The 17043-nt window shown below is 41.3% G+C and overlaps 1 protein-coding gene across 7 annotated transcripts in view; it reads right to left on the bottom strand.

The window, feature by feature from the left end:
- The window catches only part of SULF1 (sulfatase 1), a 182021-nt gene that overhangs the window by 65776 nt on the left and 99202 nt on the right, over positions 1 to 17043 (bottom strand). For all 7 annotated transcript variants that reach the window (XM_055127400.1, XM_012936068.2, XM_055127396.1 and 4 more), the window contains 2 exons: positions 16694 to 16925; positions 6038 to 6277 (listed from right to left, as the gene is read on the bottom strand). In XM_055127400.1, the coding sequence (XP_054983375.1) occupies positions 6038 to 6277; positions 16694 to 16865 (412 nt within the window). In that variant the 5' untranslated portion in view covers positions 16866 to 16925. The remainder of the gene's footprint in view (positions 1 to 6037; positions 6278 to 16693; positions 16926 to 17043) is intronic.

A 17043-nucleotide genomic window follows, 5' to 3' on the forward strand; every position in this document is an offset into this window, starting at 1 on the left:
GGAACCAATAAAATAATTTCTGTGATCATAATAAAACTAGAATTTAGACAGAAAAGAAAATTTAGGACTCATTCTCATAGCATCACTGCATTATACAATTTAGAAGACTGTTTTGTGTAAGTCCTTGACACAGGAAAATAAGAGCTAGGATCTGACTTGGGCTTTTAGTCTTCATTCTGTTATTTTTTCCCTAGCCCTTAATACTACTTCTCAAATGTGGATTATTATTTTTAATTTAACATTTATACCAGGTTTTTCAATAGTACCTATACCATCACACACACACAAAATCTAAACTAAGTATTTTTGAGCTTATAGACAGAGTATTTCTTTTTATGGTACATAATCCATAACCTTTCCAATTCACTTGTTAGAGCACAAAATGCAATAGATATGTTACTGTATTTTCCTCCTCTTGAACATTCAAGCTGTTGGGAGAATCATATTTTCCATGAGTAGAGTTAGAAATATTTAGGCTCTAGCCAGTCCAAAAATATGCCTCAGTTCTGAAAAAAGAAAAATCATCTCACATAATAGTAAATATAATATTGCACAAAATCAATGTATTCAAATCCATGTATTCTGAATGTCTCCCAAAATAAACCTCCTAGCAATTTATCTTCTCTGAGTTCTTTATAAAACTATCACTGTTTTCCGAATGCCCCAGAACGGATGACTGGTTGAGGAAACTCTGGTACATCTATACAATGGAATACTATGCAGCTGTTAGAAAAAAGGAGGTCAAGAATTTTGTAGTCAAGTGGATGGGCATGAAAAGTTTCATGCTGAGTGAAATGAGTCAGAAAGAGAGAGACAGACATAGAAAGATTGCACTCATCTATGGTATATAGAATAACAGAGTGGGAGACTAACACTCAAGAACTGTAGAAATAAGTACCAGGAGGTTGACTCCATGGCTTCGAGGCTGGCCTCACGTTCCGGGGAAAGGTCAACTCAGAGAAGCGATCACCAACTACATTGTAGTCGAAGGCCATGTGGGGGAAGGGAGTTGCGGGCTGAATGAGGGCTAGAGACTGAGCACAGCGGCCACTCAACACCTTTATTGCAAAGCACAACAGCTAATTAGAGAGAGAAAACAGAAGGGAATGCCTTGCCACAGTGGCAGGGTGGGGTGGGGGGGAGATGGGATTGGGGAGGGTGGGAGGGACACTGGGTTTACGGGTGGTGGAGAATGGGCACTGGTGAAGGGATGGGTTCCAAACTTTGTATGAGGGAAGTATAAGCACAAAAGTGTATAAATCTGTAACTGTACCCTCACGGTGATTCTCTAATTAAAAATAAATAAATTTAAAAAAAAAAAAAAAAAAAAAAAAGAAAAATAAATCATTAGCCTAACCACAAAGTTGATGTAACCAAGGACTAAAAGGGTTTGTTGCAAGATTCTAGCAGTGATAAGGTAGGGGATATTACCACTTAGATGGTGGATATTGTGTAACAGTATTGTCCTCTCAAACAGAAGCATCAAACTGTTGTAAAGAGTTACCTCATAAATATTTTTAGATGCAATAATTCATTTTTCAGGAGAAAAAATGTTTGAGTTTAATGATCGTGTATTTTGTTCAAAATAAAATGTCATTTTCACTAAAAAAAAAAAAAAAAACAAACTATCACTGTTTTGTACTTCTTGATTTTAGGTTGATATTTATAGATAATAAATTTTATGTGTAATAAGAGTTTAGTAGATATTTCAGTTTACCTCAATATTTTTTCTTGGGTTCTTAGCGAGATGTTCCAAATAATGTAATGATTATTAATAAAACAATAATATCTTTATATATGCATTTTCTCCACTAGATTAAGTAGCTCATAATATCACACTGATTTAATACCTACCCATCAAGTCTCTTATTTTCCTGAGATGCCTATAACCTAATGTGCTTATTTGTATATTTTCAAATGACTGTCTCTGGTTGGATCAATCATTACTGTCACAAAGACATCTTAACTTATTAATTATCTGAGACACTTCAATATTTTCCCATCAAAGATAAATTCAAATTACATAGATCTCTATCGTGGACATTTTAGTCTTCCAACTTTTTTTTTCTGATATATTCATGGGCACATCAAAATTAATTTTCTTCAGTATTTTCCTTTGCCTACACGTAACTAAACATTTTGAAAAATTTCATTCCCTTAAAGAATTCCCTTTACTTTGTAGGATGAGTCATTAAAAATTCCACTCTGTCCGAAGAGGTTGGACAACGGGCTGATTGTGAGCTTAAGTTGACTTTAGAATCAGAGTGAGATTCCAGGCAGTAAGCTCGTCTCTAGAGAAGACAACTGCCTGCAGCCTCTGCTAAGCTGCCCACTGTCCATGATCCAGGAAGCCTGATGGTGCCTAGAGAATCGTCTACAACTGGGGAGAGGTTAATGGTCATACTAGAAAGAGCCCTGAAGACCAACGTCCAGACGCCTGCTGCTCCCATTAGAACATCAGATGTGTCACTTCGGAGAGTCATTTTAATCCTGTAGGTCTGTGTTTGCTCCTTTGAGAATAAGGAAAGGAAACGCATCCAAGTAACCTCTCAGTTTTGTTTAAGTTCTTGTAACCTAGTGAAGAGCCCAGTATAATTGAAACAAGCAACAGAAGACAATATGCTGCCTTAGAAGCCACTGGTTTATTTTTATCTTGGTGACTCAATGAACTTTGCAGTAGGTTGTCTTTCCATGTTTTTGCTTTTGCCATCTGGAGTTTAATTCTCTATGACTCCATGGCATACAGGTTTCCTGACAGGCTTTTGCTTGACTTTCGCTAGCACTACTTTTCTTTTATCAGGGTTCTATTGCTTTGTATTCTATTATGCTTTATATGTCTCTTGATAAGAAACTTTGGAGTGGAGCATGCTAGATATACATGCAAAAAAAGTGACAGAAAAAGAAAAGAATTTATAGTCACATGTGTTTTGGGAGGCTCCTGCTACCATGCCCACCTTGTAACCTTAGGCAATGATTCTCCCAATCTCTATTCCTCTCTTATTGGAAACCTGGGCAAATCCTTTTTTTAAAGGGCACTGCAAGAGTTATGTGAGACAACATAGCTAGAGCTTGGTGCGGGGTAGGTATGCAACAAAAGCTAATTTTTCCTAGCTTTTGTTGAGGTATTACTAATAGTAAAAAAAAAAATTGTGTATATACATAAAGATGTGCAACTCAATGCCTCAATATATACAAACACAGTGAAATATTCACAGACAAATAAACAATCAGCATATTCATACATCAAATCTTTGCTAGTTTTTCCTGTGGCAAGAACACGCTAAAATCTAGGAAATTTAGTAAATTCCATGTATACAATATTGCTGACCACAGTCACTGCTATTATATTATTTATTTAGAATGTAGTCACCTAGAACTTTATAATTTCCTTGACTTGGCCCTGGAACAAATTAGTAAGTCCTAACTCACCATTTTAAATCTAGGCAGATACTAAAAGTTCTAACCCTTTAAGACCTACGGTTTAAGTATATGGTTTCACTGCAGGGTTTCAAGATGAAGATCATAAGAGGTTAAAGGCAGTGATTACATACAGCACTGCCCATAAACAAAACACAACGTGATGGCAGAAATTAAAATCTAGGGATCAGGGTCTGGGGAGATGGTTCAAAAGGCTGGAGAACATACTTTATTGCACACGGGATTCCAGGGTGAGAGCCCTGTACCACATGGTCACCTGAGCACAGCATGGAGCAGTGAAGCTGAAAGCAGCCCCAGAGGACTGAGAAAAGACAAAGGAAGGAAGGAAGGAAGGAAGGAAGGAAGGAAGGAAGGAAGGAAGGAAGGAAGGAAGGAAGGAAGGAAGGAAGGAAGGAAGGAAGGAAGGAAGGAGAGGAAGGAGGAAGGAGGGGAAGGAGGGAGGGAGGGAGGGAGGGAGGGAGGGAGGGAGGGAGGGAGGGAGGGAGGGAGGGAGGGAGGGAGGGAGGGAGGGAGGGAAGGACGAAAAAAGAAAGGAAAGAAAAAGAACAGGCATTAGGGAACCATTCTGATTTTGCTTCTGAGCTGGTTGTACAATATTTAAAAGCCCCATCTCAGTCATAAAACAGAACCAAGTACATTTGCTGTCTATGAACCCTACAGGGATGTTTGATGGATTTTCAAATTGCTTTCGAGCTCTCAGATGAAAGGTGCTATAAATTTAAATCACTTATGTGAGAAAACATACTCAGGATAAGGCATTCTGAGTAACCAGTTCCCTTCCTAAGCATCAACACGCACTCTGGAGATCACAGGGGAGTGTCCTCTGTGCACAGAAATCTCGAGGTGCCTGTGGATGACAATGCTATCATAATCAGGATCAATACTTTTATCCATAAACAACAAGCACTAACTGCCCAAAGGGTGCTTTGCAAAGAAGCACATGGCCACATTTTTTCCTGAGTCCAGTGGGAAAGATTAATTCCCTTTTTAAGAGATTTGAGGGACTACATTTATCTATAATCTTTTCCTCTTAAATCTTCAGAATAGGGAATCTATGTACCTAAAAATAATTTATAGCAAATGCTAAAGATGACATCTTTAATCCTCATGAGCAAATCTAGGTTGTTTTTTTTCAATCAGTGTTGTAGATCTTATTTCAAAATCATTATTACATTCATAAAGAAATGCTGAGAAAACCCAAGGCATAATATATAATAAGTATGGGGAGAATAAAGGATTGAGGCAAACTTACCCCAAAGTATTTCATTTTCTTTCTTACATTGGCATAATTTTGCTTGTTTGTTTTGGGGTGATCCTCAGCACTGCTGAGGGATATTCCCAGTTTTGGGGGTTGCTTCTGGTGGTGCAGTGCCCCAAGCGATGCTGCCAACCTAACCAGGGTCACCCACATTCAGGGTAAGTGTTTTAACTGCCCCACATTCCTCTCCAGTCCTGCATGATACTTTTTTTTAACCTCTCCTGAAAACTGCCCTCTGTTGTCAACAGATCAACTAACCCTAGCCCTCTTCTTGCCCTTTGTAGGTTAAACAATTATAGCATCTGTAACAAGTACCTTCCCTTCCAGGATAGGGTAGACATTTAAGAACATTGATGACCACAATTTTGGGTTACAGTAAAGAAACCCCCAATCTAATATTGTCTGCTTTAGAGGCAGGGGAAGGGTGGGAAAGGGGGGTATACCCGGGATGTTAGTGGAGGGATGGGTGTTTGATCATTGTGAGATTGTAACCCAAACATGAAAGCTTGTAACTATCTCACGGTGATTCAATAAAATTTTAAAAACTAAAAAAAAAAAACACCAATCTTGTTTATTGCAGTGAGTAAATAAAAGGCTAAGTATGGTGTGCACAAATCCAATGCACTGTCATTCTGTTTATCATCAATTTGCTCGAGCGGGCACCAGTAACATCTCCATTGTGAGACTTGTTGTTACTGTTTTGGCATACACCACAGGGAACTTGTCAGGCTCTGCTGTGTGGGCGGGATACTCTCGGTAGCTTGCCGGGCTCTCCGAGAGGGACAGAGGAGTCAAACCCGGTTCGTCTGCGTGCAAGGCAAATGCCCTACCCACTGTGCTATCGCTCCAGTTCAATAAGATGCATTAATTCTATACATGGTTTTGACTCTCTAATGGATCCCAGACCCGGAGAGGTGCAAAGCAGTTCAGAAAGTTCATGATTTCTCACTGAAACACCGAGCACAAAGTGACTAACACTTGAGACAAATCTTGAGTGGTGCTGTGATCTCTTGAGATTTGGGAGCCTGAAGGAAGCAGATAGAATGGATGAAAACTCTTCTGTGGTAGGTTCACCTGGAAAGTTCTAACTGCCAGGAGTTCGGGTAGGTATATTCCCTTGATCGTGCAGCCATTGGGAATTACTGTCTTTTCTGTAGGGAATCTCTGACTGGACATTCTTCAGAGTGAAAGGAAGGGATAGGGCAGAGATTGGGAGAGAAAAGAAAAGCTACAATGATTTCATTTAGGAACTTAAGGGAATATCATTTGTTTCACGACAGTGCGTCTTAATGGCATCTGAGATATTAGCAGAGGTTCATGAACCAGGAAGGTCATCCTTACCTGTTCTGTAGCCGGTGTTGTTTAGATACACGGCAAAAGTCCGAGGTTCGTGCATCGCCTGCCACGAGGGCGAGGAGCAGTTCTCGTTGTTGGTGTAGACATTGTGGTTGTGCACGTACTTGCCGGTGAGCATGGAGGACCGGGAGGGGCAGCACATGGGTGTGGTCACAAAGGCATTGGGGAAGGTGGCGCCCCCATGCTCCATGATCCGTCTGGTTTTGTTCATAACTTGCAGGGACCCTGAAAGGCACAATTCCAGCACTGTCTAGCAGAGAGCACCACACGAACAGCCATATCTGTCATGTCACTCAGTGGCTCTGTGCCCCTGATTTATTAATTTCCCTCCCTTGGCTTAAGGGAGTCTATAATTTAACCAGCTCTCATTTCCCGAACAGAATGAAACATTTGAGATCCTACCTTCTCAAGTATTTTGCTGAATAATAAACACATTTCAGCTTCTCCTTCCTTAATCACAAAGGGAAAAAAATATGCAGGCTAATCTGATAATTAAAGCTAGAAATTTAGATATGGAGCAGATTCAAAGGCCACCAGCCCCTTTGAAGATTACTGCAGAACAATAGCCTATTACACAGAGTATCAAAACCCTGAACCCACCACACACGCTCAATGGAACTGCAGAGATTATTAGGTAGTGTTTTAATCATGAAACAAGAAAAAAAAAGGAATTTTCTATTTAGCAACATTCCTTTTAAGATGCCTATATTTTAAAGCAACAACAAAAATCTTCAATACGAGTTGTTACCCTGTTATAAACTCACCAAATACCTAAGGATTTTTTTTTAAATAAGGAGAGCACTGCTATCAGAATAGTTTGTGACCTGTTTGTCTGCAAATTTTCAAAGATATGTTGTTCACTTGTGAAAGAGTTATGATTCTACTGAGCGCCAAAGTATTTGCATAGTAGTAAAATATTCCATTTTAACTGAAAGAAGGAAAATGTAATGTAAGATTGCTGAGGAAGGAGAAAAAAAAATTCTATTTCAAATACTTTATCCAGCCAAACACTGCAGTTGAAAAACATCCAAATACTGCAGAAAAAAAAAGCACAGGCCAGAATTCAATAGTCTTTTCAGGACTTGTCAAGAAATGCACTGCAGAGCACTAGAGCCAAGCCCATTGCATTTGAATCCTGGAGCCTCAGATTTCCAACAGGTCCCACTTCTTCCAAAGAAAGGGAGAAATCTGTGTAGTTTTCCAGCAAGGAAGGAAATCGTAATGCAAACCAGGCAAGCATTCAGAGCAGAAGAGAAGCCTGCCACAGTCTAAAATGCCACAGCTCGCCTGATTTTTCATCTACTCATTTTTATCATTCACATAGAACATATGAAAACAGGACGCAAGTTCCTGATTGGGTCTCATAAGAGGACCCTCAAATATGCTTCCATTGGGAGGGCTCCCTACTACCTTTTCTCCTTTGATTGTCTTCAGGGGACTCCCGCACCCTTTTATAATCAGGGAATAACATAGGTTGAGCATGCACAAGCTTCATGCGGATCATTCGATCAGTGCTCTGAGCTGAGCCCCCAGGAGTAATGGAATCAGAAGGAACAGGATATTCTGTACTGCTTCTGGTCTTCAGTAGTTAACCATCTAGACAAGGAACTTCATGGAAAAATCTGTGCTGGTCTATGTGGAAAGCCACAGACACAGAAGAGTGTGAGAAGAGCAGTAGCAGGACATAGAAGGAACAGGGAAGACTTGAAGAAATTTCTGGATAAAGTTCTGATAGAAGAGGGAGAACAAATAGAAGGAAAGAAGGAAAGAAAATCTGGGATGGGTAAAGTGTTTTGTTGATGGGAGAGGTGTTATGTGTAATGCTCAGATGGTGGGGGAAAAAGAAAGAGTGTAGAGAACAACACATTGAAATCTTAGAATGAAAAATATGGCAAATTTTCTTGATAAAATGTGGGAGGCAGAGTTAGCAAATTGCTGGGACGTGGGGCAGAGATACTCAGATTTGATAGAACAGGCAAATGAAGACAGACTAGGCTCTTTGTCAAAAGCATGAATGGAATGGGTAGAAAAATGTCTTCGAGAGTTGTTGCTATGGCAATTGACAAAGGAGGTAGTGGTCGGAGGAGAGAACAGGCTGGTTCCCCATGGATCTGTCCAAGAGATTACTGAAGCCATCAACCTGGAAGGTGATAAGAACCTGAACTAAACGGTACCTGTGAAAGAGCAATTGAAAAATAAGTGCAGTAAAATAAAATATCAACTCATTCAATCCTGGCAACAACCATGGATACTGGGTGCTTTCATTTATTAAACCCAGAGAATAGATGAAGAACTTAAGACAGAAGGGTTCAGAGTCCCGTCTGGGGTCACCCTGACTCAAGTATCAGGGTAGAGGTCAATGGAGATGTCTGCTCCACGGCCGAGAAAAAGTAGTAGGGGTCTCTCCCAATGGAAGCATATTTGAGGGGGCTTTTATGAGGCCCAGTCAGGAACTTGCCTCCTGTTTTCTTAAGCTACAGTGAGGCTAGGGTCTGGCTGACATTGAGACATTTTCAAGATGGAGAGGCAGAACTGACGTCTGCTCGTAGGCAAGGTCTGTCTCATGTTCTGGGGTCTCCTATTTGGGCCCCTTTGTGGAGATACAGAGCCGCACTAATGCTTGCTTCCTGCCCTCCCGTGGGCTGGAGAGCTCTCAGCAGCTCCAGCCCACGTGAGGGGTGAATGGGCTGCAGATGTGTGTGTTCAGTGTCATGCTGGTACGAGCCACACTTGGGGTGGGGGGTGTGGCATGGCCTGATGCAGATGATGAGCACAGGAACCTCTTCATTGTGCTGACTTATTTGCTTAGTAGGGGAAGCACAAAGCATTTTTCCTTTTAATGGTTGTACAGTGATAGATGCTGGTTAAGAATGCCACCACGGTGGTGGCACTTCATTTCTTTTCTTCACTGGGAAAATACCAAAGGCTATACAGGAATTGTGTATTTCTGCCCACTAAGAGAACAGACAGACTGGAGCGATAGCACAGTGGGTAGGGTGTTTGCCTTGCGCGAGGCCGACCCTGGCTCGATTCCTCCGTCCCTCTCGAAGAGCCCGGTAAGGTACCAAGACTATCCCACCCAAAAGTATCCCACCCACAAGCTACCTGTAGTGTATTCAATATGCCAAAAACAGTAACAAGTCTCACAATGGAGATGTTACTGGTGCCCGCTCGAGAAATCAATGAACGGGACAACAGTGCTACCACAGTGCTAAGAGAATAGATGGGGCCATAAAGTGGGAAGGTTTCAATGGATTATCTTCCCTTTCCGTAGTTTCAGGCGTTGGCGCCTAAAGTGCAGATTGTACTGATAGCAGAACCATGATTTGAAGTTCAGGACTTGGGACTCGTAACAATATTTTTACAAAACAGGGTTTAGGAAGATGAGAAGGAGAAGAAGTCCAAGATGTGAACAGGTGAGGTAACATTTTCAATTTTGTCAGATTCCCTCAAATAAACCATGCGCCTTCTTCTGGTCTGATTTTCTTATCTCTGAAAGTCCTTATCCTAGTCTCCTAACCAGACCACAGGGCCGAGAAGGGGCAGGTGACATCTTGGGAGTTCAGTTTAACCCTGAAAGGTTTCATTCTTCTCTTGTTCTTTTTCTATTGCCCTCTCCGTCATCAACACCTGGACTCGCCAAATTTGAATGAAGAGTCAACTGGGTAGCAGAAACTAAATATCTGCGTACTCTCAAAGTTTATATATCAAACTCTCACAGGCTGCATTAGGTTCATATATAAGGAGATGGAAGCTCTGGGTGGGGATGAGGACACGGCAACAGAACCCTCACGGAGAAGATGAGAGCCCTTCTCTGAACCCGGAAAGCTATGCGGCTCCTCAGCCGGAGGGGACAGTGAAGACAGCTGTCTCTGACCTGGACGTGGGTTCTCACCAGACACCATGTCTGCTGGCACCTTGAACTTGGATTTCTAGCCGCCATAGCTTTGAGAAATAAATATCTCCCTCACTGCCCCCCTCCCACCCCAGTCTTTGGTATTTGCTATAGTATCCTGAATGGACAAGACAGAAGTCCATTACTATTTTGATCTTCTAAGATTTAACATATTAATACTGGCTTAGAGTTAAAAATACTAGTTCTGGAGGCAGAGAGATAAGACACGAAAAAGCCATTTCCTTTGCACAGGCTTGCAATGATTTTAACCCTGGTTCAATCCCCAGCAGTACTTACATTTCCCTGAGCACCACTGGGGGTGACTCCTGAACACAGAGCCAGGAATAACGCCTGGGCACTGCCCAGTATGGCTCAGAAACCAAACCAAACCAGAATGAAAAAAAAAACAAAACAAAACAATCAAGACTTCCTTCTACCCCAGCTATATATGTCTTCTAAACTGAGCATGGAGCCAAGGTGTGTTACCATCTACATGAGCGCTGTGAGGTAGAATTCATGGAGATGTTATAAAGTAGCTGCAGTCAGATAGACAGGGGGCACTGCTTACTGGGTGGGCTTGGGATAGGAAGGGGAGAGGTGCCGGGGACAGATGAGTCCCGAGCCTGCCAACAAAACCTGTCCCAGAGCTCCAGGCAGGCTCCAGGGATTCACTGCTCTTACAGGGGTTGGGCAATCAACTATGGGCCAGGAAGCTAATGGGGATAGCAACCTCAGAGAGGGGATGGGACTTGTTCAGGATTACTGCAAGATGACCTGGGTTTACACTTCTGGTGCAGGGAAAAACCAAGGTTCCAGGAACATTTGTTGTTTTGGTTTTATGGGGGCCGAGGCAGGGGGTACACCCATTGACATTCAGGGCTTCTTCCTGGCTCTGTGTTAAGGGGTAAGTCCTGGTAGGTGTCTGGGCCACAGACATGAGGCCAAGTATCCAACCTGAGCCAACTGTGTGCAAGGCACATGCCTGTGCCACTGCTCTACCTCTCCAGCTCCAGGGACCAGTCTGGATAGAGTACGTGATAAGTTATTAGGACCGGATGGAATTCTGGCCAGGAATATAAAAGAATTTAAATCATTCTTTAAGCTCTAAATTCATTTATGCCCCAAACCTCTCTATGAAAATAGTCAGGTAGGAGAAAATGTCCCATTAATCTAAATGACCTTACCAAACTCACAGGAATAGCTCGACTGACCTCATCTACAAGGTTATTTCAACAACGCTTTAATGGTCCCTCATTCAATTCTCAGCAGTTAATTATTCAGCATTCTTTTATTATCAAGTTTAAAAATTTTCATCAAGCCTGTTTATTGTGTCCAAAAGGACTCATAAAACCAGAAATTCTATAATAAGTACTGTCATAATTACACCAAAAGGAAATGCTAGGATGTAAGATTCATATATACCAGGCTCCTGAGAGAGATAGCTCAGTATGGATTGTTCATAGATGAACAATAACAAGAATCAAACACAATTCATATCAGTTGTGCAGGGCTGTTTTGTAATTATTGATTTCTGATGAGGTAAGGTAAATGCTTTAAATATATAAAATGGTGTGTACTAAATAATAATTTTTAATGCCAGCTGATTAGGTATAGTGCCTTAAATAGTATAATGTCCCATATTAAGAATGGTTTTATTGATCTACTTAGTATTTTAACGTAAAGGCATATTTATATTGACACAATATGACACAAAATGACACAATAAAATAGTATTATCATTTTCTACTCAATCTCTGAATTTAGTAGGAAAAACCCAGAGGTTTTCAGCTAAAACTAGAGAGGAGGGAACAGAGGGAAGAGGAGACCAAGAAGTAGGTAATGAGTAATGTTTTCAGATCACTTAGACTTACTGCTTCCCCCTTACTTCTCCAAAGAGCAAAAGCCCATTTAAAGGAGAGACTAAAACTGCAGCAGAAAGGATATGAAAATGCCTTCAGTTCGGACAGAAGAAGCGGGCAGGTGAAGGCAGTGAAGTGTACCAAAAATATACATCACAGGGCTTTCGTCTCTTCAGTTTTTTCCATTGGATGGAGACACAAAGCCAGAACTTTGCTCCAGTTATAGAAAAAAAGCCAGTATGGATATGATGGTAAAAACAAACTACTTCTTGACTTGAGCACTGGGAGTGGAGTATGGAGGGGATGACTGTATTCTAGAGAGAACACACTACATCAGTTGGGTACAACTTCAAATCTGCAAGCATTGAGCTAATGGTTGCCTCAGGGAATGTAAGTCTTGATTATTCTTTTTGAATTTTAAAAAATGGTCAGAGCCTGGATTTTTTTTTATACCAAATGCTTCCTATTCCCTCTACCTCCCCGCTATTAAAAGTTGCTTTAAAAAAAATGTGCTGGTCTAATAAACTGCAACTATAGCTTGGTTCTTGTCTACACAGCAGTGAAGTATTTCTAGGTATCTGGTTTCTTAATTCCACTTCTGGTGTAAGAGAAGTGTTGGATCTTATAACAAGATGTTAGAATTAGTCTGGTTTCCTAAGAATTAAGCAAATGCCACAGAGTCAGATCAATGGCAAATTAGCTCAATATTTGAGTCCTCAGACTGGAAGCAGAGGGTTTAAGAATTTGATCCTTTTTTTGTTTTTAACTCTAGTTGTGGGATATCTAGAAAATCCCATAATATTTCTAATCTTATTTTTATTTATAAAAATCTCAAGCACAGGGGAAATAACAGAACAAACCACTTTTTAAAAATCAAAACTTAGCAGTGGATCATATTTATTTCATATACACAATTTTTTATATAAAATTATGAATTATCTTGATGTGTTCTGTTATCCCTCCCTTCCCCAGAGGTAAACCATCTCAAGTTTATTCAAGTTTGTTTTTGTAGCTTAAAAAGAGTGTGCATGGGGCTGGAAGGATAGCACAGCGGGTAGGGTGTTTGCCTTGCACACAGCCGACCTGGATTCAATTCCCAGCATCCCATATGGTCCCCTGAGCACCGCCAGGAGTGATTTCTGACTGCAGAGCCAGGAGTAACCCCTGTGCATCGCGGGTGTGACCCAAAAAGCAAAAAAAAAAAAAAAAAGAGTGTGCAACTTCTACCCATTTGCTTAGTAAAAAACTCTGAATTACTGGTAGAGGCACAAACTAAACTACTTCCTTTTTTCTTTCCTTTTGGGTCACACCCAGCAATGTACAGGGGTTACTCCTGGCTCATGCACTCAGGAAATTACTCCAGGCGGTGCTCGGGGGACCATATGGGATGCTGGGAATCGAACTTGGGTTGGCCGCATGCAAGGCAAACACCCTATCCACTGTGCTATCGCTCCAGCCCCTAAACTACTTCTTAAGTTGTGAAATAAACAAATCTAGAAGTAAGGAGAACACTGGATAAGTCCTTCAGTCTTTCTGAAGATGACATTTTCTTCTGGGATGATAATCTTTGTCCTACTCATCCAACTGGGGTGGGATAGCAATAAAATGCAGTAATAAGAATGACTGTTCTTTGGACGAAGATAAGTGTTAGCCACATCTGAAGGTCTAGCACTTTCATTAACAGCTTCCTTATGTGTCTTACTCCCTTCACTAAGTACTAGTTTATTTGATTTGTTCTCAAAGTTGAGGGAGTAGCCCCCACTCCTACTGAATAAGAACTTTCCTCCCAGCTTGATTCATAAGCTTTAATTAAAACCGTCTCAAGCATCGTCTTTCCAGAAAAAAAAAAAGGAAAGATTCTCTTATTCTTTTTTCCAAAGAAAAGTATTCAATGACTTCTGTAATTGTTTTTCTAATGTTCTCATAAGTCGGCATATCTTTCTGGTGGCACAGTGGCCAGAATTGCCCGCGGTATTGCAGGTGCAAAATATTTTGAATCAAAGATTCAAACATTTCAAAGCATAATTATATGTAAATTAAAACCAAACCAGATAGAATCCAATAATATCAAAACCACAATGAGATAATCCCTCCTACTCATTTAAATGACAACTATCAAAATATTTAAAAGTTAGCAAATGCTGGGAAAGAAGTGTAGGAATTGGAACCTTGTAACTCAGTTTGTAGGAATGTAAAATAGTGTAGTTGCTATGGAAACAGTATAGTAGTCCTTTCTACCCCAATTAATAATAGGTGAATCTAACTATTAAGCAATTTACCTTCTGGATATATACCGCAAATAACTGAAAGAATATAAATCCATGTTCACAACAGTATTGTCACAATAATAAAAAAAATAGAAAGAATTCAAATTTCCACTAACAGAAGCATGGACAAATAAAAATTGTTTAAAATAATATATTATAGAATATTATTCAGACTTCAAAAGAAAGGAAATTCTGGCAAGCTACAACACATCTGTACCTTGAGGAAGGACACAATGGAATACTATACAGAGGTAAGAAAGGAAAAAATCATGCACACTTTTGTGACATGGATGAAACTAGAATCTCATGCTGAGTAAAGTCAATCAGAAGAAAAGAGGCATGTGGGTTTTGAAATACACAGCAAGTAGCAACAAAAGCCAAAGGCAACGGAACTAGAGAGGTGGTCTAAAGAACTGAGTTTGAGGGGTGAGGGGTGGGCTTGATAAGAAGCAGCTTTTGGGACCTTGGTGGAAGGAAGTAGATACTCTGGTGATGGTATGATATTAGAATATTATTGCATGTAAGCAACTAATATTAGCAGTATTGTAAGTTACTGTACCTCAATAAAGATACAGGGCCAGAGTATCTTTTTCAGGAGTAGGGAGTTTGCCTTGCATGAGGCCAGCCCTGGTTCAATCTCCAGCATCCCACAGTCCCCTGGGCATTGTCAGGAGTAATTCCTGAGTGCAGAGTCAGAAGTGACTCCTAAGCATTGCCTGTGTGATCCCGAAAGCCAAAAAAAATAATAATAATAACAATAAGGATATAAAAACACTAGTAAATGATTAGCAATTTAGAACTAGGAATACAGGGTCCATTAGGAATGAGTCAGATACACCGAAAGGGGTGCCGAGTAAATATCCTTCTCCCTGCTAACCCTGCGGCAGAGAAGGAGGGTCTGAGCAAAGGGAGAGACTGGAGGACAAACCATCAGAACAGTCATGAGGAACGGGAGGGCTTCTCCAGAGGGTGAAAGGAGGGTAGGCAGGCAGAGGGCACGAGATGGGCAAAGGCACAAAATATAAGTGAGGGAGAAGAAGCTACCAAGCGTCTTCTTGAAAGCGTGAATGTTTCCTTGAAACCCAGCCATAGCAAAGGTGGGGAAAGGGGCAAGAACTGGACAGAACCAGATGGAGAAAGGAGCGGGGAGTAGCCCAAGGCTGCTCTGCCTGGCGCGGGGGCGGGGGGGGGGAGGGCAGGGGGGAGTTGGGGGATGGGGGGTGGTAAGCATGGTGGTGTTTGAAGCAGAAGAGACCTGATCAGCTAATTGGAAGGAACTCTGAAAATGCAGTGAGATAGGCAGTAGGAGCCAAAATTACAGGGGAGAGGCAGGGGTGCCAGGGGATCAGATGGCCAGCTGGTTAGGGGAAAACTGGGGGAAAAGACAAGGGTCAGAGACCTTGAGTATAGTGGAAGGGAATTGTTGAAGGAGGATGGGTCAGTTCACTTGGTTTTACTTGCTCTTCAGCGAAGAAAAACTTAAAGCACTGGCTACACGCATCCTAACATTATACCTACAAGGCTATTCACTTTGCCTTGCTGGCTAGAGATCAATACTCTTGTTCAAAAATTGAAGTGGGAGAGCGCAGATTCTGCAAATGGACTCCAGCAATCATTATCCCGGCTGGCTTTTAGTGCATCTGCTTCCAGCTGGGCTCATGGAGTTAAACTTTGTTGGCATTCCAAGGTTTGGTTTCAAACTAAACATCAAAATCTCTTTCCCTGCAGATCAAATTCCAGCACTGAGGCCTTTGTCCTCAAGAACCCAAGCCAGAGAAACTGCAGAGAAGCCCAGGGCACTGTGCTGGCACCGAAGCTAAAAAATACCATTGACAGTCACGCTGTGTGTGACGGGAGAGTCAAGCCGAACAATGCCCGAGAGTGAGGAATCGGAGTCTAGGAACACAAACGAGTGCAAGTGACAGCTTTTAGAGGCCTTTTCAAAATCTGTCTTAGCATCCACTAGAACTTGACCTTAGGTTTTATGGACAAGACCACAAGGCAGTTTATTTAAAAAGTTGAAAAGATGAGAAATCCAAGCAGTTATTACAGATTAAGTCATATCCACTAGATATTAACAAACTAACCAGAGGCCCTACAACCACAATGAGTTAATTCTTCAGAGAAACATCCCATTTGAGGTAGTAATAGAAAATTATTACCAAAAGACACGTTGAATCCTGTAACTTTCAACTACCTAGCCAACTGAGAATAAATCATTCACTCTAATGGTAATCCCTATTAAAAGTTCCTCAAGTTCTGTCTACATTCATCTACATTACAGAATTATAGTCATAGTCTCAGACTTCTAAAACAACTTTGCCCAACGATTGTCAATACTTTCTTGACCAAGAGCAACTGGGGTGCATCTTCAAATCCTTGATGTTACAGCAACCCCTGTTTACTCTTTACTTCTCTCCTCCTATTTTTCTAGGTACCGCCTTGAGCTATTTCAAAAGTCTTATCATCAATACAAGTTCATTTTATAAAGTAGGCCATTGGTTAAGGTTCTATAATTAAGTACCAAGCCCCCAAACATACACCACTCTGACTGGAAAGGCAGAGGGCCAACAAATCATTTGAGTCAAAAGACCGACAAGTAAAAAATTCCATGTCTCACCCAATTCCACATCTTGATCGTCAGTGAGCACAAGAATAATGTTGGGTCTGATGTTTTTTCGTTCCTGCTGGATCCGTCCTCGGAATCTCGGGGATCTGACTGTTGAACAGAGGCTCCCAAGGAGCTCTGTGCCCAGGACGGCCAAAACCAGAGCGCAGCCAGAATACTTCATTGTGCTGGGTCCAATGTTGCAAAACTGACGGAATGGCTTAGGCTCCTGGGCTCTTCAGGTCTGGGCGGAGAGAGAGAGAGAGAGAGAGAGAGAGAGAGAGAGAGAGAGAGAGAGAGAGAGAGAGAGAGAGAGAGAGAGAGAGAGAGAGAGAGAGAGAGAGAGAGAGAGAGAGACTAAA

This window comes from Sorex araneus, chromosome 2 (assembly GCF_027595985.1).
Source record: "Sorex araneus isolate mSorAra2 chromosome 2, mSorAra2.pri, whole genome shotgun sequence".
NCBI lineage: Eukaryota > Metazoa > Chordata > Mammalia > Eulipotyphla > Soricidae > Sorex > Sorex araneus.